This window comes from Abramis brama (genome assembly GCF_963993115.1).
Source record: "Abramis brama genome assembly, chromosome: 21".
Taxonomy (NCBI): Eukaryota; Metazoa; Chordata; class Actinopteri; order Cypriniformes; family Leuciscidae; genus Abramis; species Abramis brama.
Window position 1 is genome coordinate 11506369 of NC_139983.1, and position 24085 is coordinate 11530453.

At 36.0% G+C, this 24085-nt stretch overlaps 1 protein-coding gene across 1 annotated transcript; it reads left to right on the forward strand.

Moving 5' to 3' along the window:
- The first annotated feature begins 803 nt into the window (after positions 1–803).
- Positions 804–23637, forward strand: tyro3 (TYRO3 protein tyrosine kinase). The gene is made up of 19 exons (XM_084097803.1): positions 804–1131; positions 4283–4466; positions 7647–7747; positions 7852–8022; positions 12942–13028; positions 13250–13365; positions 13996–14176; positions 16078–16220; positions 16555–16693; positions 16902–17028; positions 17352–17446; positions 17538–17633; positions 18324–18404; positions 18519–18611; positions 18996–19117; positions 19221–19330; positions 19448–19607; positions 20114–20250; positions 21680–23637. Exons 1-19 carry the CDS (start codon positions 1074–1076, stop codon positions 22098–22100), a joined length of 2622 nt encoding a protein of 873 aa, XP_083953929.1. The 5' UTR covers positions 804–1073; the 3' UTR covers positions 22101–23637.
- Positions 23638–24085: the final 448 nt, after the last annotated feature.

Consider the following 24085-nt stretch of genomic DNA (forward strand, 5'->3'; position numbering starts at 1 on the left):
AAAATAGAATTTATTTCTGTAATGCAAGACTGAATTTTCATCAGCCATTAATCCAGTCTTCAGTGTCACAGGATCCTTCAGAAATCATTCCAATATGCTGTTTTATTATCAATGTTGTAAACAGTTGTGCTGCTTAATATTTTTTATAACCTTTGATACTTTTTAAGGATTCTTTAATAAATACAATTTTAAAAAAGAACAGCATTTTTTTAAATAGATTTTTTTTTGTAACAATATACACTAACGTTATAAAGGTTAATAAAGATTTATATTGTTCTGAATGATCATGTTACACTGAAGACTGGAGTGATGGCTGATGAAAATGCATCATGCATCACATCAAATTAATTTTGCATCTCAGAAATAAATTATATTTTAAAGTATAAAGTATTAAAACAGAAAACCATTATTTTAAATTGTAATAATATTTCACAATATTACTATTTTTGTAGTATTTTTGATCAAATAAATGCAGGCTTGATGAGCAAAAGAGACTTCTTTAAAAATATTAAAAAATAATAATTGTAATAGTAATTGTATCTATCTACCTGTGTAGTAGTATCTATCTAGTAATAATCTATCTACCTTTACTACAACATATATAATAATATTTAAATTAAAAATAGCCTGTATAAAAACAATTATTTAACTTGGCAAAAAGCATGCCGTCTTCATAATATAATACACGTGAAAATTACAAGTTGAGGTTTTGTGCCGGAGTGACGTGCAGTGTCGGCACGTGACCTACAGGGGGCGCGTATTCCCGACTCTGCGACTCCTCAGATGTTTCCTGCTGTTTTTCTAAATCGAGCTACTTGACTTGAACGATGATCACCGCATTCTCACGAGCTCTGTGAGGATTTATCAAAACAATGAGAAGAATGCCATTTATACCGGGTTAACTACCGAAACATGATGTATTAAATGCAAGAGGGTGATTTTGAAGTTGAAGCTTCTGTGAAGTCTATGAATATAATGGGATTTACGAACACCTAGTTAATTTATTAATCAGCGCTGTTCAAACTTTCACAAGGTGAAGGAGAAAACTCAGCTCTTTAACGGAAGATGTTATAATGGGGCTTTCTCTTTGGATCCTGCTCTTGTTACTGCACTTCAATGAGGGAATTCACGGTAAGTTTGTTGAACTAATCGCAGAGTTTGTGAACGCAGTGTTTCATTAAACTCATCAGTGGTTATGTGTTGACGTGGACACAATGTTTCAAGATAAACATCGATGTAAATGTAAATGTGGGACGTTTATTAGCGGAACGTTCTAATAATCCTCTTTTATAACCTTTCGCATAATAATAATAATAATACCTAATTTTGTGAAATGCCGAGTATTGACAGCATTTGTGATTACAGATTCAAAAATAATGGAGCCAGAACGTTTTTAAACCAATTCAGCATCTCTGGTTTTGTTATCGATCAAATATTTTCCTGGATTGCGGGCTGAGAAGGAATTTGAAATCGTGTTTCAAAAAGAGACTCATATTTTTTTTCCAGTTATATTAAAGAGCCACACTTTTTATTTGTATCATTATTTAACCAAATAAACTTTTGAATGGTATTAAAATAATGCTAAAACTAGCCGCCATTTAGTGCCTCTATTATTCTGTTACTGCTGATCGAAGCTTCAGACTTCTGTGACATATTGCGATGTGTAACCAAAACATTAAATCCACACCCAATACCATTTTAAAAACCCTAGGATGTGTCCTAATCAAATTCAGATAACCCATTCATAAGAGAAATTATAGACATATTAGTGCTCTTATTGCAAGTCATCTGATCTGAGACAATCTGCAGCTTCCTAATGTGGGACACTGAAAAATCTATGATAAAAGACCAAAAATCACATTGATACATGTAGAATAGTAAAATCTTATTTTATTTTAGATTCTCTCTTAAATATTAGTTAGTAATTCTCTTGGTTATGGATGGATGAAACATGGATAACTGAACATCATCAGACCGATAATACAATATTATCTAGTTCATTTTACTTAACAAACACAGCTTGAACAAACTTTAATTCATAAACAACTTTTAAAAATTTAAAAATTCGAAAATTCAAAAATTTAGTTTTCGTTAACTGTTAAAAATCTGCTTTATTCTAATATTGCATTACAAGACTAAAACCATGTAAATAACCATGTTTGTCCCACAAACCATGCCCCACCACACATTTTTGACTCATTTAAGTACTGTCCCACATTAGGCTGATCATGCTGTCCCGGATTTGGAAACCACATTTCCTAATGTGGGACACTAGGAAATTTGATAAAGATATAAAATATATAATTTATACACACAAAGTTACACTATTTTTTGATGGACAAACATTTCATAAGCATATTAGGCTAAAAAGTAGCAGGATTGCTTTGTTTAAAATGTATTTAACTCCTTAATATCAAATTTGTTAAAACTCTATGTCACTAACCTTCGGATGGTCTTCACACAAGGTGCCTCCTGTTTGATGATTCATGTATTTATGGGGGACCTACAAACAATAGACCTTAGGTGTCCCACATTAGGGTAATTCACCCTAGATAGATAGATAGATAGATAGATAGATAGATAGATAGATAGATAGATAGGTATGGGGTATGGGGTATGGGGATGGGTACCGAAACCTGGTGTTGTGCCGAATTCTGACCCCGCTAAATTATTGCAAAAAGAACCGATACGAATAGGCTACTGTTAAAGTACCAGATCGATAAGCAGTATCGGTAAGAGTAGTAAAACCTTAACGATACCCATCCCTAGACAGGTAGCCTATGCTATTGATTGTAGAGTTGCATCATTAACAGGATACTGTAGTTTCCTCATTTACCTCTTTCCTGGGGAATGAATGTGATGTCTGATGCAGATGTTCTGGCCAGCTGTGTGTTGTTGTCTGTCACAGTAGATCTTTCAGACATCTCAGACATCTGCAGCATGCATGACAATGTCTGCTGTCCACAATCAGAGCTTGCACACTGACAGAGATGCCAGAAATTGTCCCAGTAGGCTACAATAGACCTCTTAGAAAAATGCTCAAAAGCCCGGTGAAGGAAATATGAAACTTATTTCCAAATTTTTGGGGCATAGTTTACTACATATTGCTCATGTCTTGGTCTGTGTTTTTTTTTTTTTTTTTTGATAGACGACATTTAGAGGCAAAAAGCCACAAACAAAGCATGTGATGTAAATTATTGGGTTTGTTACTATGCAGTTACAATATAATGTGAAAGGTTTGGATGCACCTACTCAATAGATAGATAGATAGATAGATACTGTAGTAGATAGACAGACAGAAGTTTAGTTTGTTATGAAATTCATATGCACAATTTACATTTGCACATTTACATCCATGCGTTTTTTTGTTGTTGTTTTTTTCGTGTAGAAAGTGTACAGTAGTTTTTTTTTTTTTTTTTTTTTCTCTCAGTGGATGCATAAGATTTCCTTACAAAATAAAATAAAAATTACCATCACCGATTTTTATAATAATTTAACCTTAGACCTTTCTAATAATTTATAGTTATAGGCACCCTGCATGCTAACAGGTCCCCTGCAATTTTCTGTAAAATTCTTTTCTGTGTATTTAACACGTTACAAAGTCAAATTCTAGTTTCCGGCCAAACTGCCATACGCAGTCTACTTGCACCTAATGCGCAACTTGTGACTTCGGAAGTAGCGCAGTGCGTCATGGCGTATGTAAATATCAGCAGTATGTCACATTACGCGCATAAGTTGCGCTTAGACTTAAGTCGATTCCGTATGTTTGTTTGGCCAGAAGCTAGTTATTTTACTTTATAAAGTTTTAAATATGGATATTTTTCTTACACAAACTGATCACTTCGCTTTAGAAGGCCTTTATTAACCCCCCCGGAGCCGTGTGGAGTTCATTATGATGGATAGATGCACTTTTATTGACTTTAAAACAGAAACATTTTTAAAATGTGATTTTTTACCTATAGCCTTTTATTCAATTTAGTAGACTGAAAAGGTCCCGTAGAGTAAATTACATTGTATCACTCGAACCTGGGCGAAGCGTGTGCCAGTCACAGAGCCGGTCACAATTAACAAAGCTTATTGACGATTTAAAACGTTATCATCCAACATGATGGCATATAGGCTTTCCAACTAATGTAAATCTATTTTTATAGTATAGAAGTATAATAGTAGTAAGTTTATCTCTGTTACACGTCCCGCATTGTCCCGCAAAATCACATCTGCTGTCCTGCAACAGAGCAATAACCACCAGATGGTCACCCTAGTCAAATTGTGTGTCCTCCAGGGGTACGGTTCACCAAAAACCCTTCCAACCAAACGGTGACTCAGGGTAACATGGCTCGTCTGGGCTGTGCCTTTGAGGGTTTGAGTGAACCTGAGATCATCTGGATGAAGGATGGAGAGAAGATCTACAGCACTGATCAGATGTACATCACACTGGATGCACATCACTGGGAGACCTTCTACAGGTAGGACGGTGTGAACCTGGAACTGTGCCCTAGTCCTTGATGTTGTTCAGAACTGTTTTTGCCAGTGGTCAATAGATGTACATTAAAGGAAGGGTAGGCAATTGCAGACTGGCTAGCAATAGCAAGCTAGCTTTGAAAGCATGAGATCCCACCCTCCCCTCATAGCTTCTCCAAAGCCACGCCTCCTTCAAAACACATGAACACACACAGCCAGAGCAGAGTCTGCAAAGTGTCACTAGACAAGTCTCAAAGCACATAATATTACAATAATAATTAACGTGTACAACTTAAAGTGCTCTTACTTGTACCAGCGGACAGCTGCAGATTCATTTCGCCATTGATGTTGTTGACATAGAAACGCATCTGAGTTTGAGGGCATGAACAGCTCCAGGTAGAACATCATGGGTTGCCATCCTGTAATTTTGGTTACGAGATGGTGTGAACGCAGCATAAGCTCATTGTTTTGGTTCAGGAGGAACTGTTAAAGGCGGCTGCTGTTTGTGTGTGGCGCTCGATGGCTGTCTGTCTAGCATGAAACACGCTGATGACGTGTGATGTCTGCGCGAGCAGGGTAAGCAGAGGTATGGAAGTACATATGTTGACAGGCAGGTCAGACATCCTATCATTGCATTCGGTCCGAATTCGGTCATGATTGGACGAAATTTTTTTGGTCTTGTGTCTTCCACGGAAGATAAATGTGCGTTTTAATATTTAGACCACTTCTTATATTGATTGCTTTCAGGATGTGAAGAAAGTTTCAATCAGTAAAAAGTGTTTAAAAAAAAATTGCCTACCCTATCTTTAAAGGAGTGGCTGGAGCCATGTAGACACCAGAATATCATAGAGACTTGTGGGTAGACTATTTTGGTTTGGGCAAATAAACAAAAACAAAACATCTTTGCCTTTTACACTTTTTGTCTAAAATTGTCTTGACTGTGGCCTTGAGGTTGTGGCTCAGTGTCTCTATCACTATAATTTTTTATTATCACTGTGTGGGCGCAGAGCTAAAACACCAGAACAGTTGTTTGTGCTTTTTTTGTTGGATTTCACAACTCCAAAATCAGATGATGACATTCATTACTGTCTGTATGGTAAAAGACACCAAGGTCAATACACTTTATCAAGGAATTTTTTTATCAAGTCTAAAATATTTGTTACTGTAGCCAGTCTCTGACCTTCAGAGTTATACAAACAGAGTTAGTAAGTAAATTCTTGAGCACAATATGAAATTGGATGTGAATACTATGTTTTGTGAGCAAACAGTGTGCCAGGTTCTTATTTTTCGATTCCTGAACTTAACCAGGATAGTTTAGGATACACTACCATTCAAAAGTTTGGGAGCCATAAGATTTTATTTTATAAGAAAGTATACTTTTATTCAGCAGGAACACATTAAATTGATCAGAAGTGACAATAAAGACACTTACAATGTTACAATGTTACAATAAATGCTTCTTTTCAATGTTCTATTCATCGAAGAAAAACGAAAAAGTATTAAGGAGCTCAAAAATGTTAAGGAGCTCAATTGTTTTCACAACTGTTATTATTATTGTTAATTATTGATGATAAGAAATGTTTCTTGAGGAGCAAATCAGCATATTAGAATGATTTCTGAAGGATCATGCGACACTGAAGACTGGAATAATGATGCTGAAAATTCAGCTTTGATCACAGGAATAAATTACATTTTAGAATATGCTTAAATGGAAAACCTCAAACCTCAAACTTTTAAATTGTATTGTAGCTCAATCAGCTTCTAAAACTCCATTTCACATGAAGACCACAATAAATAAATACAGATAGGCCATATAAATCAAATGTATAAATCTAAAACTCACAAACAGTGTCATTTACATAGCAACCTTTGGAGATCATTTATAGCTTTCTGTTGAGCAGTCAGGTAAATGTCTCCCCTATAATGCAGATGTAATGCAGACATTAGTAATGTGAGCTTGCTTTACTGAATGCTGTGAAGGCTGATAATCTCTTGCACGTGTCGTGACACAGTCCAGTTGCCTAGATCTGTTTTAGGCCATTGTTAGACTAAACACAGTTTGGGTGGAAATTTGCTTTTGAAAGTGCTGCCTTGCTGTAAGATTAGGCTAAAGAGGATAACAAACGGTGGAGAGAGAAACTGGCTTAGTGAATTATATAGACATCACGTTTCCTCGCTGCATGCCATGCTGCCTGCATAATCTATAAATGACTAGTTTCACGAGGTGGGTGTCAGTTGTAAACAAATGTATACGTCATGCATTTCTTATATGTGAATGCAATTCATGCCTCTGTTTGCGCAACTGACCTTTGTCTACATAAATCTTAGCACTCTTAGACTGAATGGCTCTCTTCTAGTTGTAAAACTTTGAGACTGATGTGTCATTATTCTATGATCATTATTACACAAAGTTTTGAGATTTGCTACTTTTATTAGTCTCATGTCATGTCAAGTCAAATTGCATTTGTTTAAATAGCATTTTATTCAAATACAGATTGTATCAAAGCAGCATCACGGTAATAGACTGGAATTTAAGAGTAATAAGGTTTTTTAATTATGAAAGGAATACAATTTCAGCTTTAAAACAGCTCTAAGCTCAGTTTAGTTTAAAAAAAAACAATGTGAATGTTGCAAATATGTGAACATTTGCATTTGAGCTTGAGGCACATTTGTTGAGCAGTGTTAGGGAAAGTTATTTTTTAAAGTAATGCCTTACAATAGTGCGAAATATTGCACAAAAAAATCCCTAAATATTGAGTTATTCCCTAAAAAAGTAACTAAACTACTTAAAATAAAGTTACTTGTTTATGGAAAGTATTGTAATGCGTTACGTTACTTCTACATTACTTTTTTTAATGTTTCATCGTGTTTTCACAGCTCGCACAGCGCCTCTGCACTTACTCTCGATTTCTCTCAACGGGGACAGGAGAGCAATGATGGGAAAACATTACTTTTTTGAAAAAGTAACTCAGATATTTTGTTGTAAATTTAAAAGTTACGTGTTACTTTACTAGTTACTTGAAAAAAGCAATCATTACTTTTTCTCATGTTACTTGTAATGCGACCCCCAACAGTAAATGTTATTTTGGTTTCCATCAACATGAGAGTGTAAATGACACAATTTTCATTTGTGGTTGATTTAACCCTTTGAAGAGTGCCTAATCTGAGTGTTTCTTTGTCTTCAGTGTTAAATCCGTGCAGCAACAAGATGCCGGGAAGTACTGGTGTGAAGTTGAATATCACGGCATGATCATTTCCTCTGAGCCTGCTTGGATCACAGTAGAAGGTATTTTCTTCTTCTGAATCCTTCAAGTAGTGTATTTCTCAGATCATATCTTGGTCCTTTAATGCAAATATTACACTTTTTGCCTCTTACTGCTCATATTTTAGGTGTGCCTCATTTTGTGGAGGAACCAGAGGATGTAGCTACATTTGCAGGGGAGCCCTTCAACCTGACGTGTGCTGCATCAGGTCCTCCAGAACCTGTGGAGGTGTTGTGGTGGCTGGGAGACCAAAAGAAGGGTGATTTCATGCCCTCCCCCTCAGTTCTCTTTGTTAAAGGTGAGAGGAACCAAGGCCCTGTCCCAATACCCACACTTGCGGTCTTTGCATTCGACCACTTGTCTACTTACATGACATCTTTCTGGTATTTGGCCCAAGTGTTCAAGTGGGTGTGAACACAATTGTGTGTAGAACTTTTGATTAACCAATGGGACACACTTACAACATAGTGTTATTAAAATGCAAGTATTTAAGTTGTATACACATTTTGATTACTATCCACTTTAAGGGGGCTTTCACACTGGGCACGTTTAGTGTGGTCTGAGAGCGATTGTTCCCGATCCCCCCCGCAGCGTTGGTCTGGTTTCACTCTCATTAGATTCTGTAAAATCCTGGTGCATCTTACGTCATCACAAATGTGCTCTGTGCATGATAAAAAAAAAACAGAACGCGGGTCAATATATTGTGTTTTGTATTAATTTTATGCTATTATGCACAGCAGAGTGAACGACACTTGGGTTTGCTGTATGTGCTTCACATGAAGGCGGCTTTCTACAGCTTGCAAACAGACTCTTTTGAGGACAGTGGATTGTGAGCCATTCATTTGCTGCTCTGATTGAACTCATGAAAAATTAAATCCCCTACATGCACTTTGTTGTATTAGGGACGTTATCATCCCCTTACGAAAAAGAAGTTTATTCAAGTGTTCTATTAGTATACTTCTTTTAAACTAAAAATAATAAAGTATACTTTCAGTCTACTTTTTATATACTTCTCAGAAATATACTTCAAATTGCACTTAAGTATACTTGACTTATACTGACAGAAAAGTCTAAGTATATTTAGCCTATACTTGTTGATCGAGATATACTTAAAAGAATAATTAAGTATTCTAAGTATTCTTGGCTTGTACTTGTGTTTACTATTTTGATTGAGTAGCTTATTAAATACTTTTTTAAAAACATAATATTACACACCGTCTTATAAACTAACATGTTCAGATTTATATAGTAACAAACTTTTGGGTGGAATAGCTTAATATAGAGTAAATAAAATAAGCATGGAAAATAAGTTTATTCAAGTGTTCTATTATACTTCTTTTCAACTAAAAAGAAGAAAGCATACTTTCAGTCTACATTTTATATACTTCTCAAAAATATACTTAATTACACTTAAGTGTACTTGACTTATACTGAGAGAAAAGTCCAAGTATATTTGGCCTATACTTGTACTCAATCTTTTGATCGAGATATACTTAAAATTTTAATTATTCAAAGTATACTTGGCTTGTAGTTGTGTTAACTCTTTTGATTGAGTAGCCTATTAAATATACTTTTTTTTACATCGTTTTTCATATACAGTTTTATGAAACTTTGTTTGAAAATATTGATTAAAATATTGATATAAAACAGATATGTTTCTAATTCTGCATATCTGAATTTTTGTGTAGGCTAGTCCACTGGTAGTGTACATATTTACTTTAATTAAAGGGACACTCCACCCATTTGCACTAAGCTTTGCATTGTTAGAAACCCAGTCATACTATTGAATGGTCGTGCAACACTCTCTCATTTCCCCCTGAGACGGGAGAAATCCGTTATTTACCTCTTACACTTCCTCCCACAATGACGCAAAAATCGTCATTTTGCGTCATTGTCGGAGGAAGTGTAAGAGGGGGGGATTTCTGTTGAGACTACAAGCACTAGTTCCTCATCTCTCCAATCTTTCCCAGGGGCGGGACCCGCTCACGCTACAGACCTATTACAGATTACCTATTACCTATTATCCTCCATCTTGTTTGAAGCTAAGCTAACAGGCGCTGTGGAGACAGATGTAAAGTTATGACAATAGCGGAGGAGAGTACTCAATATGATATAGAAGAAGAGGATTTCGGAAGTCTGATGCTTGAATCAGGTGTTTGTGGCTACCTTTACAAGCCGCATTATAGCGAAGAGCAGCCGAGGCAGAAGACCTGCCTGCTGCGGACGAGGAGCCCGGACTGGCTCGAGTTAGGGCGGACTGGTGGCGCCGGTGATCTCACTATGCAATTACGAACACAGAGATAGAGTCCGTCTGCGGCAAAGAATTTCAACGATGACAATTTTGCCTGGACGAAATCTCTGAATCAGACGAGGACACGGGCGTTTGTGTTGTGAACTATCCTAGTTTCGCACCGCATATGTTCTGACTGAACATCCCGGTACCATGCAATAATTCACCTTTTCGAAAGAAATAAAAACGAGGAGTAATGCACTAATGAGTTCGCCAACTAACTAGACATTTTGTGTGAAGACAGACAATTTCAAGCTCTGGTGGTAGCTAACCTTGTAGACGGAAGAGTGATTTCTCTTATAGGCAGATATGCGCTGTTCTGGATTAGTGGGAGTGGCTTGCGGAGCTGTGCAATGTGGTGCATTGTGGGAGTTGTTGTCTTTCATACAAATGCGTCCTGAAGTTATTTTTTGTCTTTCCTCGGTCACGAAGGCACCAAATTCAAAATTTATTTTACATTTCGACTACATATATGACCCACTTTCAATAAAAAACAGTGTTCCTATGGGCGGAATGCCACTTTTCCCCACCATTGACTGAATTTTCCAGCTATCCATGTTTTCACTGTTATACGGTAGGGGGCGCTATGACACATCTTCTAGTACAGATTCTCCAGATCAAAACACAGGAGAAGAAGCTGAAACAAGTGATAGAAGATTGCTCACTCAAATGTAAAATAATGTGATATCAAACATTAAACAGCTTGTAAATCAAAACTGCTTAATGTTTCCAAATGAAATGAAGAGTAGGCCTAACCCATGAAGAGAAAACGACTGTGAAGCTTTGGAGGTGTTGGACTCGATCTACTCCACCTGTGTTTTGATCATCGTTCTGGATCTGATCAAGGCGTAGTCTTTGACAAAAATGTGATTTTCTCAACTATTTTGTTTAAAATGTTGCCTTTCTTTATGAAACTTACTGACATTCAAGTGTTGATAAAAAGGATGCATGAAGCTAATAAAATGCTTTTAAAATTAAAGTAGAGTTAAAGGTATTTTTCAAGTATAAAAAATAACATTTGAACATAGTAGTATAGGCCTACTGCAACTGCAAAAATTGTATATAAATAGTAAACTGTAAGTATAATGTTAAGTTCACTTAAAGAAAACTTGTAGAATAAAACTACTAAACTAGTAGTTTACTGAGAGTACACTAAAAGAGTAAAAATAATATATAAATGGTAAACTATAAGTATGATGTTAAGTTCACTTAAAGAAAACTTGTAGTATAAAACTACTAAACTAGTAGTTTACTGAGAGTATACTTCAAAGTTGCTACAAGTATTAAAATAGTAAACTACTAGTATACTCATAAGTTCACTTGCAGTACAAATGAGAATCATAATTATGAACTAGTTGTGCACTTAAAGTTTACTACTGTTACACTTATAGTACACTTAAACATATACTTTTATATACTTCAAGTGGGCCAATTTAGTCCCAAGCGGTATTAAAATAGTACACTTACAAGTTTACTACTAGTAAATATTGACATTAGTATACTTACTACATAAAGTATACTTAAAAATATACTTGAACATTACTCAAGTATACTTCATAAAATGAACTTGCATGCATGCGCAGGTTACTTTACTTCCTGAACAAATGTGCACCCAAGTGCGAGTTGCTTTCACAGCTTCCCAATGGTATTTGAGATTGGCATTGATTTTGGCATTGTGTTTGATTATAATATTCAGAATATGATGTAACACAAAAACAAGTATTTAATGTTTTGTCACACTACACTACTACCTGAGCTACTCTTACGCTACTGTAAATTTAGTTAAGTTAGTTACTCCCCAATACTCTATTAGATAACTCTCTATTAAATATTCCATGAACGTTTGTTTGCTCACAACAGCAAACAGTTATATATTAGTCACATTATGAAACATAATGTGAAACATCTAAGATTCCTATATCCTATATCAAATATATATCCTATATCCTATATTCCTATTCCTATATCAAATCTTCTGTGAGATGATATATTAGGCAGATAAAATGTAGAACTGAGTCGCTGTTGCTTTCAGTGGCTTGGATGACTTTGAAGATAGGGGAACTGTGTGATGTTTCCAGTGGGGCAAGTTTGTGCTTACATGTAAATAGTGTAAAATTGCATAGAGTTGTGAGAGATATTTAGCAACAGGGTGACTGTGGGTATTTTTGGTCTCATTTGAACTATCAAAGTGATTTGTTTTTCTCAAATCTTTACAGTTTTTTGATAGAATCAACAAAATATCTTTTTTAACGAAAATACATTTTGATATTTTAGAGGTGTCTGATACGTTGTTTAAATTTCTTATCATGTTCTTGTGGAGAAAAAGCCTCTTGTTACTGGATAATGCCAAGGCCAGTTTCCCGCCTTGCCTTTACATTTTGTAACTGGATCTCTTGTTCTGTGAGGGAATGCATTATAGTAATCAATGCTGCCTGTGTGGTAAAGCCCAGTAAAGTAAACTTTCCAATTTAACAGCCTATGCTTAGAAATCATTGAGTCATTAAGTCTGTGTCACGTGTTCCTATTATCAGCAACAGAAATGAGTTTGTGACTCACTCAGAGTTGAAAACAGTTTTTTTGCTCTGTCATCATATAAAACAATGTGACAGCTGTCATGTCCTTGTTCATGAGGCGAGATGAGACTGCGTCATGTACGTCATATATATATATATATATATATATATATATATATATATATACACACACAGTATAGATAATCATATTTTGTATATTTAAAATATATAAAATACTATTATATTTGTATTTTAAACTATGTTTATTTTAATTTTTTTCCCTTTAGATTGTAGGGTGAAATGTGACCCATGCATGTTCTTGACATGCTTAATGATATTTAATATGCATTTTTGCATAACTTATTTGCAGGTGAAGCACTGACCACAGCGATTTGTTTTTATTTGCTCAACCAGGTGTGAATGACAGTATAAAGTTTTACTGTGAGGCCAAGAACACTCGAGGCATCTCCGTGTCACGCACGGGCACAGTGCACATTAAAGGTGAGACATACCACAGTGTTTCTTACTTCCTACTCACACAACATTTATTGCTGTAATTCAGCATAATTGCATTCAAAATTCAAAAATATTTGTTGGTTTTTGTTTTGACCGTAATTCATCATAAACAGGCATCCATACAAATGCAACCACAAAAGGCTTGTAGAAAGAAGATAAATGTTGTTGTTATAATGTGTTTCTTTAAATGTGATTGTTATGTGCAGTCCGTCCTGATTCCCCCCGGGATGTCAAGGTACATCATGTGTCTGATCTTAATATAACCGTTACATGGAGTCCAGGTTTCACAGGGCACTCACAGCTTTCCACCTGCACTATACAGGTATGCTACTACATAGTGTTTGACATTATTGCATTCCTTTTTCTGTTCATTTCCTCGTGTTCTTCCTATGGCCGTACAGTCTTAGTGCTTGGTTGTTAAAGGAATAGTTCACCCCGAAATCATTTATTTTACCCTCTTGTCATTCCAAACCAGTATGACTTTTCACTTCCTGTGTAACACATGGCAGATGTTAGGAACAGGAAAAAATGTTTTACGTTGCTCACAAGTCGTATGGTCTACTTTTAACCAGACCCTCACTACATCTGGGCCAGTTGCATAAACTTAGTCACTATGTTAAGACTGTGTCTTAAGAACTAATTTGATCAACTAGAAATTAGTCGAGGTAATCAGTCTTGTTTTTCTGATTCAAATTAGACCGATCTACCTTTTTATGTACCTTTTTATATTAAGAAAATAATTAGATGACTAACTTTTAAGACTAGTCTAAGCAGTTCATGCAACCGGCCAGAAGAGCAAGTCACACTGCTCTCTTGAGAAAATATTCTGCATGTAAACAATTTTAGGAATCTCTTTAAAAAAGAGTTAGCAAATGTAGTTTCTATCTAAATTCTCAGGATTCAAATCTGTAAACTTAACAAAGATGAATATCTGCCTGTAATCCATTTCTAGGTGTCAAAGGGATCTGGAAAGAAGGTGAAACTTCCTGATCTGGATGTTGTGGTTCCTCCCTTCCAGCATGTGTTTGGGGGGCTCCACAGTTACTCAAATTACAGTGTGAGAATCCGGTGTGATAATGAGTTGGGCTCTTCCCCCTTCTCTCCCTGGGTGGACTTTCACACTCCAGAGGCAGGTATGTGAAACTTTAGATAAGGTAATGATGCTATGTATGCATGTGGTTTCTTTCTATTAGTCAAATTAACATAAATGGCTTTTTAGCTTGAACAGCGTTGCTGTTGATGAAATTACAGACATTTGCATTTGCATTCATGCATTTTGGCCAGACACTTCTATCCAAAGCAGCTTACATTGTATTCAAAGTAAACATTTGATTAGCTCTTGCATTCCCTAGGAATCGAACCCATGACCTTGGCATAGCTAGTTCCATGCTCTACTGTTTGAGTTTCAGAATGGTAAGGTTCCCACAGCCATGAAAAACCTGCAAATATCAGGGAATTTGATCAAAATGTTTTCTTAAGTTAAGTTATTCTAAATTGTTTCATTCTCTTTAATTATAAAAATATTTCTTTGAACATATTTCTTGTTCTTTATGAGTACAGTTTCTATAAAAATAAATTTCGGTGATGGCTGTAAGTTTCTTGATGTTCAAACACCCCATCCAGACTATAAGTAAACTATTTGAAGGCAGAGTCCCCTGAAATATGTGTCCACTGTTAGTTCCTAATTCATGTTAACGTTTAAAAATTAAGCCTATTTTTACGGGTATTTAAGGGACCATTGTGACATGACAATTAAAAAAGTATTTTTTATAAAAATTTTGGTTACACTTTATTTTGATAGACATTCTTCTAACTATAAGTAGTAGAATAAGTAATTCTAAGTAGTAAGTAACTTTGCAACTACATGCCAACTAAATCTTATTAGAATATTAGTAGACTGTTAGCTTAGGGTTCAGGTTAGTAGAATAAGTTGAAATGTACTTGCAAAGTTAATTATAGTCAGTAGAATGTCTGTTGGGGAGCATCAAAATAAAGTGTTAGCAGATATTAAGCTGACAGTCTACTAATACTCTAATGACTGCTAGTTGACATGTAATTGAAGCGTTACTTATAGTTAGTAGAATGACTAAAGTGGACTATCGGAATAAAGTGTTACCACTTTTTTTATTTTATTTTTTTTTACTTTTTTCATGTGAAATTTGATATGATCATCCCATACTATCTGCCTGTATGAAGAGTGTTGAGGTACACAAAAGAGAGGAAGGAAGGAAGGAAGGAAGGAGCTTTTGTAGAATCCAGATCCATCTCAAAAGAAGCTTGAAGTTCTCTACAACATGGTTGCTGCATACATTACTAAATGACTTGGTTTGGATCAGGGAGGGCTAATTAAAGATGACATTTAATTCCAAACTTAGTTTGTTGTGGTAGTTCAAAGTTCTGTGAAGGACAGTCATGAGCAACTAACGTTTTTAAAATTCCTTCGGAAATAAAACCGTTTGCCGTTCTAACCAAAGTTTTGGTGGTTTGGAAGTAAACAAACAGCCCAGAGAGTGGGTTCTGGCCAGATGCCTAGGGCAAGGGGGTTTGGAAGGGGAGGAGCTGATGGATGGGATTGAGGAGCAGAAGGGGTTTCTGAAGTTGTCCCTGTTTGCATGTTTGTAAACTGGTAGCACTGGCAGCAGTCCAGTAGATTCCAGGCTGAGTGGTACAATGCACCATTGTGCGTGTCCCCAATCCATATCAATGCACTGCTGCCACATACAGAGTCCAATATTCTGCCACCTACTGGCCAGGCAGTCATTGGAACTATTTTAAATGGATTTGGTTTACTTGCGCTTTGTTTTATTTTTAATTTTTATCCACTATAAATAAGAGTGTATTACACTCCTCCACTTAAAATCCATTCCACAGATTCCAGAGGTTGTTTCTCCTCCAAATCAGTGGAAAAAATGTGAACAAATTCCATCTGGGCTGTGACATCATTTATTGTCGTGCAGAGGCGCTTGACACATACTTTTGTCTGTACACTGGCAATTGCTCCCTTTTTTACTGTTTTCATATCTTTCATACACAGCACCATCAGCAGCTCCAAAGAACTTTACCTTTGAACTCAGCGAGCAGCAGCTCACTCTGTCCTGGGCGGCACTGGAACAGGAGGAGCTTTGTGGAAGGTTACTGGCATATAAAGTGCAGTGGAAACAGGGAGGAGAGAATCAGGTACATCATTATAAAGGAAGACACACTTACAGTGGGAATTTCGCAACACTGACACTGTTATTGACCTGAACTGATTCAACACTGATATATTGTTTCCAGACTGATGAATTTTGGAACATTTCACACCAAGAACAATAATGTTCAGTTTATTATAAGTTATATATATATTATATATATAAGTTATAATATATAATAAGTTAGATATATTATAGTTTTGTCGTCTGCCACTTTAAATACTCAAGCTTTTTAACAGTATGCTTCTCCTGTGTCGTTATCTGTGTCGAACTAACCCTTTAACCTTTATGCATATCCTTTATGATTTCTGTCTCTATAGGATCCCTTACTGTTTAAGGACAACATTGCCCGTCTCTCGGGTGCAGGGCGATTCTTTAACGCCACCTTCCAGGTTGCTGCGTGCACAAACGCAGGATGTGGCCCATGGAGTCAGCCTGTTCTTGTGATGCCTGTGTCAGGTTTGTCCACTCTAATTGTCTCCCCTCCTGCCTCTTTGAAATCAGGATTTCTGCAGTCACTGCAGCTTTTTTTGTGACAGCATTTTCTCATAATGCAGCGCTCTAATAGCCTGTGTGTGTTAATTCACTGCTCATTATGCAGGAATGGCGTTGTGTCAGGCACTTTTGAGCAGAAGTGGTGATTAACACTCTCGTTGTGTCCTTTCAGCCACGCAGGCTCAGACCCAGAGGGGCCACATATGGGTGGGGCTTCTTTTTGGCCTTCTTGTGGCCACCATGGTGGGACTCCTGTTGATTGTAATGGTACGCAACAGAGGCAAAGAGACCCAGTTTGGGTATGTGTTTACTTATGTTTTTACATTATTACACCCTATTTGCTGCCCAAACCACACATTTTGTCTGAACTAGGACTGAAATCTGGTCTCTTAGACTGTGATCTGTCCTTTCACAGTCAAGTTTGGATCAACTATGCTCAAAATCAATGATGACTGGTCATACAGTTTGTAGTCGAAGAACTTGGTCCATTTTTCCAGTTCCATTTATGATGTAGTTTGTGTGTTTTGCTTTTGTTGGGCAGTTTGGGTTTAGATGCATTTCCAAAATGTCTTTTAAAACAGTGAAATTTGAGTCATTTTGTCACATTTGGGCTTGTTTTCAGGTCTGCATTCGCAGCTCCAGGAACAGAAGTACCAGTTTCCTTTACAGCTGCCAGGTCCTTCAACAGGCAGTTCCCTGAGCTCCCCGAAACCACATGTAAGTGCACGCATGACTGCACCATCATTGACATGATCCTACAGTACTTGTTTTTCAGGAAATGATGAATTTTGACTCTGTATCCATCTAGTGGACAGTCTAGGAATCAGCAGTGATTTGATGGCCAAGTTACAGGATGTTCTCATCTCTGAAAGGCTCTTAACTCTGGGACGAATGCTTGGAAAAGGTACATTGTGACCCGGATGCTCATTTTAATCTCTTTTTGTTGGGACGAGACCTAAAGTGATCTACTTTGTGTACCAGTGATCTAAATGATTGAAATAATATATGCTGTCTTAAACCTCACAGTGCATGTCCTTTATGATACTTTTTTGCATCTCAGAAGAATAAAATTCCTAAAGTCCCCCTGTATTCAATTATTTTAATCATTAAAACTCATCTTTGATCACCAAAATGACATTATTTTAAAGGTTTTTTTTTTTCTTGAAAAAAATGTCTTCCTGCCTTAAAATAGCTTGAGTGTAACTCTACACCCTTGCCTCATTTAGTGTATGTGGTTCTATGAATATGCAAATTAGCCCTGCCTCCACTCACTCACACCAGCTCAGAGATCCACTCATTGACGATCACACATTGACCTGATTGTTTACAAGGTAGTTTGTGACGTCAGAAACACCAGCGATTTCAAACTGTGTTTTTGAGACTGTCTTTGGTTCACAGTTTTAAGGAGAAAATACTCAGCAATGGTGTTGACCTATGAATTTGCACATGGTTTGTCTTATAGCATATTAAAAGCACCAAATAGACACAGGGGGACTTAGTATAATTTATTATACTAACACAGTACACAGGGGTCACAGTTTTTACCTTTAAAAACTATGTTCATTGCTGTTAAAATAATAATATTGTTTTCTAGGTGAGTTTGGCTCTGTGAGAGAAGCTTTTCTCAAATCGGAGAATAACTCTGGGCAGAAGGTTGCTGTGAAAGTCCTAAAAAGTAAGTGTACATCTAAAATGATTAGTTCAATGAACAGTTGGATGCCTGTGGACCATGGTATTGGTGTTGACATTATTTCTGTGCATTCATGCATCTCTCTCCGTGCTCTTACAGCTGACATTAACTCATCCAGTGACATTGAGCAATGTCTGAAAGAGGCTGCCTATATGAAAGACTTCCATCATCCCAATGTCATTCCGCTTGTTGGTTAGTGGACACATTTTCCTTGCTAGGCCTTTGGCTCAGAATCTATTTCTGTTATGAAAATTAACCATGGTTTTACTACAAATAAAACCAAAAAAACATGGTTACTATAGTTAAACCATGGTATCCACAAATTAACCATGGTTTTGCTACACTAACCATAGTTTAACCATGGCATTTGTAGTAAAACTGGTTATACAGTGGTTACTACACTTTTACCACAATAAAACCATGGTTAATTTTCGTAAGGGATATGGGGCAAATTCACATCAAGGCTTATCACTGAAGTGAAGTCAATGCAGTTCCTTTCCATTTTGACGTGGATATTATCAAGCAGGACCCACTAGAAGATGTTACTTCAACATGGTTGTGCATTTGCTCCCACAGGTGTGAGTTTGCACAGGAGAGCCCAGCAGCGGTTACCTGTTCCTATGGTGATCCTGCCCTTTATGAAACATGGAGATCTCCACACATTTCTTCTCATGTCACGCCTCGGAGATGAACCATTTGTACGTTTTTCCTCGCGCACACACACACACAGCAACTGTACATCAGATTTATTGGGTCCATTCCTCCATGTAAATGTTTGTTGATGTCTCTTGTTTTTTGTAGACCCTCTCTCAGCAGATTCTTATCCAGTTCATGCTGGATATTGCTCGAGGGATGGAGTATCTGAGCAACAAAAACATCATCCATAGGGATTTGGCTGCTCGCAACTGCATGTGAGTTCAGATCTGTGTTAAAGGAACATGATTTACTGATCATATTTAATGGGCATGTAAACTATCCAAATGATTAGTAACCTTTTATGTTCCCCTCAAATGAATCTTTCATTTTAGGTTGAATGAAAATATGAGCGTGTGTGTAGCAGATTTTGGTCTCTCAAAGAAAATCTACAGCGGCGACTACTATAGACAAGGGTCTGTCTCTAAGTTGCCTGTGAAGTGGATCGCTTTGGAAAGCCTGGCAGACAATGTCTACACAACACAGAGTGATGTGGTAATGAACACTATTTGTCTCATACATTATTTCTTTAATATTACTAGGTGAGATGATGTACTGTAAGGAATGGATAATGTACAATTATCTTATCATTACTGCAGAATAAACCCTGATAGGGTGAGCCAGACCCCAATGGGAAGCAACATGGTTATTTACTTAATAAATACGTGACATATTGATTTAAATGGAAATAATTTTATTATGAGAGACGGACAAGACCACATTGTTAAATGAGAGATAAAAAACTAGCACAGATATGTAGAAACAACCAGTTTCTTGGAATCAGGACAGTTAGTTATGCAGTTTAGTGGTCATTATATACAAATATTTGACCACAAAAGGATCAAACAGAATCTAGTAACCCAGAGAGTCATGTAATAATGTACTACATTAAAATCGCACAATTTCTAAAAACAGAAATGCTTATAATTTATTTACTGGGTTTACCACATAGCCCTTCACTGTTACGGTTCCTGGTACTGATTGTGTTTTTTTTTTTTTAGTGGGCATTTGGTGTGACCATGTGGGAGATCATGACCAAAGGTCAAACACCTTACCCAGGGGTGGAGAACTCAGAAATCTACGAGTATCTTATCAAAGGAGAAAGACTCAAGCAGCCTCCAGATTGCCCTGGTGACATGTAAGTTTTAATTGTTGTATTGTTTTTTAATATATAATATACAATTTCTTAAATACATTCATTTGGAAAAAAGGCATCTATTTGATCAAAGTCTGCATTTATTTGATACAGAAAATACAGTAAATATAGAAAAGACGGTAATTATGAAATACTGTTATAATTTGAAAACTTTTATATTTTAATACAGTACTGTCAAAAAATATGCTTTTGAAAAAAGTCTCTTCTGCTCACCAAGGCTGCATTTATTTATCCAATAATACAGTAAAAACAGTAATATTGCAAAATATTATTACAAATGTTCTATTTTATTCCTGTGATTCTAAAGCTGAATTTTCAGCATCATTACTCCAGTCTTCAGTGTCACATGATCCTTCAGAAATCATTCTGTTATGCTTATTTGCTGCTCAGGTAACATTTCTTCCTATTAAAAATGTTAAGCAGTAAAATGTTATTATCAATGTTGGAAACCGTTATGCTGCCTAATATTTTTTGTGGAAATGGTGATGCCTTTTTTCAGGATGTTTTGATAAATAGAAAGTTAAATGAACAGCATTTATTTGCATTTATTTGTTACATTTACTAAAGCATTTATTAAATAGAAATCTTTTATAACATTATAAAAATCCATTTATTTTCTATTTTTAATCATACCACTAATGTTTGAGGGGTATCATTGTTTCCACAAAAATGTTAAGCAGAAAAAACTGATTTCAACATTAATAAAAATAATAATATGTTTCTTGAGCTGCAAATCAGCATATTAGACTGATTTCTGAAGGATCATGTGAAACTGAAGACTGGAGTAATGATGCTGAAAATTCAGCTTTGCATCACAGGAATAAATTACATTTTTAAATGTATTAAAATAGAAAAAAAAAATGGACAGCTACTGTAATTGTAAAGCTGAATTTTCTGCATCATTACTCCAGTCTTCAGTGTCACATGATCCTTCAGAAAGCATTCTAATATGCTAACTTGGTGCGTAAGCAACATTTCTTATTACTATCAATGATGACAACGAAAATATTTTTGCTGCTTAATATTGTTTGTGAAAAACCGTAATACATTTCTGTCAAGATTCTTTGATGATAATAATAGAAAGTTCAAAAGAGCAGCATTTATTTGAAATAAAAATATTTTGTAATGTAAATGTCTTTACTGTCAGTTTTTATCTATTTAATGCATCCATGCTGAATAAAAAAAAAAATGTATATATATATATATATATATATGTATATATATATATATATATATATATATATATATATATATATATATATATATATATATTTATATTTATATTTATTTGTATCTTACTGACCACAAAAGTTTGAACAGTAGTGCATTTGATACTAAAGTTGCAGAACTCTCATTTGATTGCCAATTTTAGAGATTCATTCTGCTATTTTCCGTATTTTCTCACTTCCAGTTATGAAATCATGCACAGCTGTTGGTCTCCTGTCCCAAAGTGCCGTCCTAGTTTCCAACACCTCATTGACCAGTTGGAGCTCTTGTGGGCGAAGCTGAATCCAGCTCCTGTAAAAGAGCCGTTGCTGTATGTGAACCTGGAGGAAGAGGATGGAGAACAGGCCTCTGGTCCGGGCGCAGATGTCGGGACCCGTAGTAGTGAGGATCCCTCTTGGGGAGTACCGTGGCAGTGTGCAGGAATAGAGGAAGATGAAAAGGACTGGCTAATGGTGTCATCAGGAGCTGCTTTTGCTATTGGTGGAGACTACAGATACATCATCGGCCCACACGGCGGCGGTATTGATGAAGCGAGCAGGCGCTCTGATGATGGCCTGTCGGAGGATATCAGGGATGAGGAAGAGGACATCATAATTAATGTGTGATTTCTGTTGCTCCCCCCCCGCTTACATAATCTCGTAGGTAATGATTGCACAAATTGTAAAGACTCTTGTAAAAGAACAGTAAGTCCTTAAAAAAATTCCTGAGTTGTTTTACTGGTGAAATTCCAGGAATAATACTTAACACTTAGAACTGATATCTATGCTAACTCTCGAGGCATGACGTGGACATACAATCAGCTGCTAATACTTTTAGAAACATGATTTGACATGTTTATTTCAATGGTAATTATTAATTATGACTGTAGCAAAGCCAGTGTTTCAACAAATGCAATGTTTAGAGTCAGATCTGTGATTTATGAAGTGTAAAATGTTATTGTTAATCCTTGTGCATATATGTGTCTTTGCTGGTATATTTCCGGCATTATTTGTGTGTTTTGTACGTGTGAAGTGTCAATCACGTCCTGGGACTCACATATGTGGTGCCTTTTGTTTTATAACAGTTCAGGCACATTTGTTACACTGCATGATGAAATTCCTTTGGATTTAAAATGCATACTATCTATGACATAAGCTCAGACTGTCGGTTTTATACTTGTACTTGAATGTTCCGGGTTAAATAGCCTACTGATTAAACTGTGCACGCTGTATGATTTCTAAATTATTTCTATGAAACAGTGTTTTTGCAGCAGGGAACCCTTGAAAGATTTGTCATCTGTGTCACTGCTGAATAATTATGCAGAAAACATTGCCATAGATAATCATTTTGACATAATCATCATTTTGCATAATTTACATAGAACAATTGTACTATACACCTCCATTTTAAGCATGTTACCGTCAACACGTTTTTTTTTTTTTTGCGGGGATTACAGTATTTTCTGTGGTTTCATTTAAACCGGAATATTACGCTTTACCTGTACAGCAAACCATCATTAGAGCATTTTGAAGGTGGGATATCAAGGGACTTTAGGTTTTATTAAGTGCAAGTTTCATTTTCCTTTTATTATGCAGCAAGCATTGCAGCACAGAATGAGTTTATTTTTGCTAATTGTGTTTTTGAACCTGTTAATGAGTTGTGTGAAAGTTATCTTCAGTGTGTTTTTAAAATCAGAAGCCGTTGTATTTCACTTCATCAGTGTACGGCTGAAACTCTTTTTGGAGTATTAGATCATGTAACAAACATTGTTATATGTGTTGAGGATAAATCTGACGCATCATTCAGTGTTATTAACTCTTGTAAAGGGCTGTCTGCTTATCTCAAATCAATGAAATGGGCAAAGAAGATGATGTTTGCATGTGAAATACCTACCGTGAAGATAAATCTTTATTCCAGGGAATTGCAACAGAAGCCGAGACAGACTAGAATGGTTTTATTATGGTTAGAGCTATACAGAGTTCAACAGAGAGTAAACAGTGCCCTTAATGTGGATTTTTTCAGAGTATGAATAGCTAGAATGTTGCTCAGAAATTGCAATGTCTGAGCTCTATATGTTGATCATTTGGGTGGTGCTTACAACTGTTGTTTTCCATTTTATTTCAGAAACTGTAAATAAAACATCTATTCTAGACCTACAAATCATCAGAGTTGAAGTTTATTGGGGTTGTGGCTTTAAAGGACAAAGTGAAATCAATATAGCATGTAATGTCAAAAATATAAAATATTTAACAATACAATAATATTACATATTTTTTAAATTGCTCTTTGAATCAGATCCTTATCCTTGGCATGTGTACATGATTGATAATTAAATCATAATTTGGAAACACCTCTAATCAGAACTACTGAAAAATGTTTTAATCAGCTAAGAGCCAACTGAATTAAATGGCAGTTTATCTAGACACTTACTTTTCATATTAGTACTAGTGAAATTTAATTAGCAATGAATGTTTATTTTTTATTGAGATAGTCTGTGCAGCTGTCACCTTTTCCTGCTGCAATGCACCAAATACTAGTGTTCGCTCCAGGTCAGCAAAATCCTAAAATGTACTGTACATAAACAGCCAGAAGACAGAGACAGAAAGGAAAT

Bases quoted from the DNA above. Each gene is read 5' to 3' on its own strand.
- tyro3 (XM_084097803.1), top strand. From the start codon at position 1,074: ATGGGGCTTTCTCTTTGGATCCTGCTCTTGTTACTGCACTTCAATGAG. The intron at 8,023-12,941 runs GTGAGAGGAACC...TTGCTCAACCAG, and splicing joins CTCAGTTCTCTTTGTTAAAG to GTGTGAATGACAGTATAAAG. The intron at 17,447-17,537 runs GTAAGTGCACGC...GTATCCATCTAG, and splicing joins TGAGCTCCCCGAAACCACAT to TGGACAGTCTAGGAATCAGC.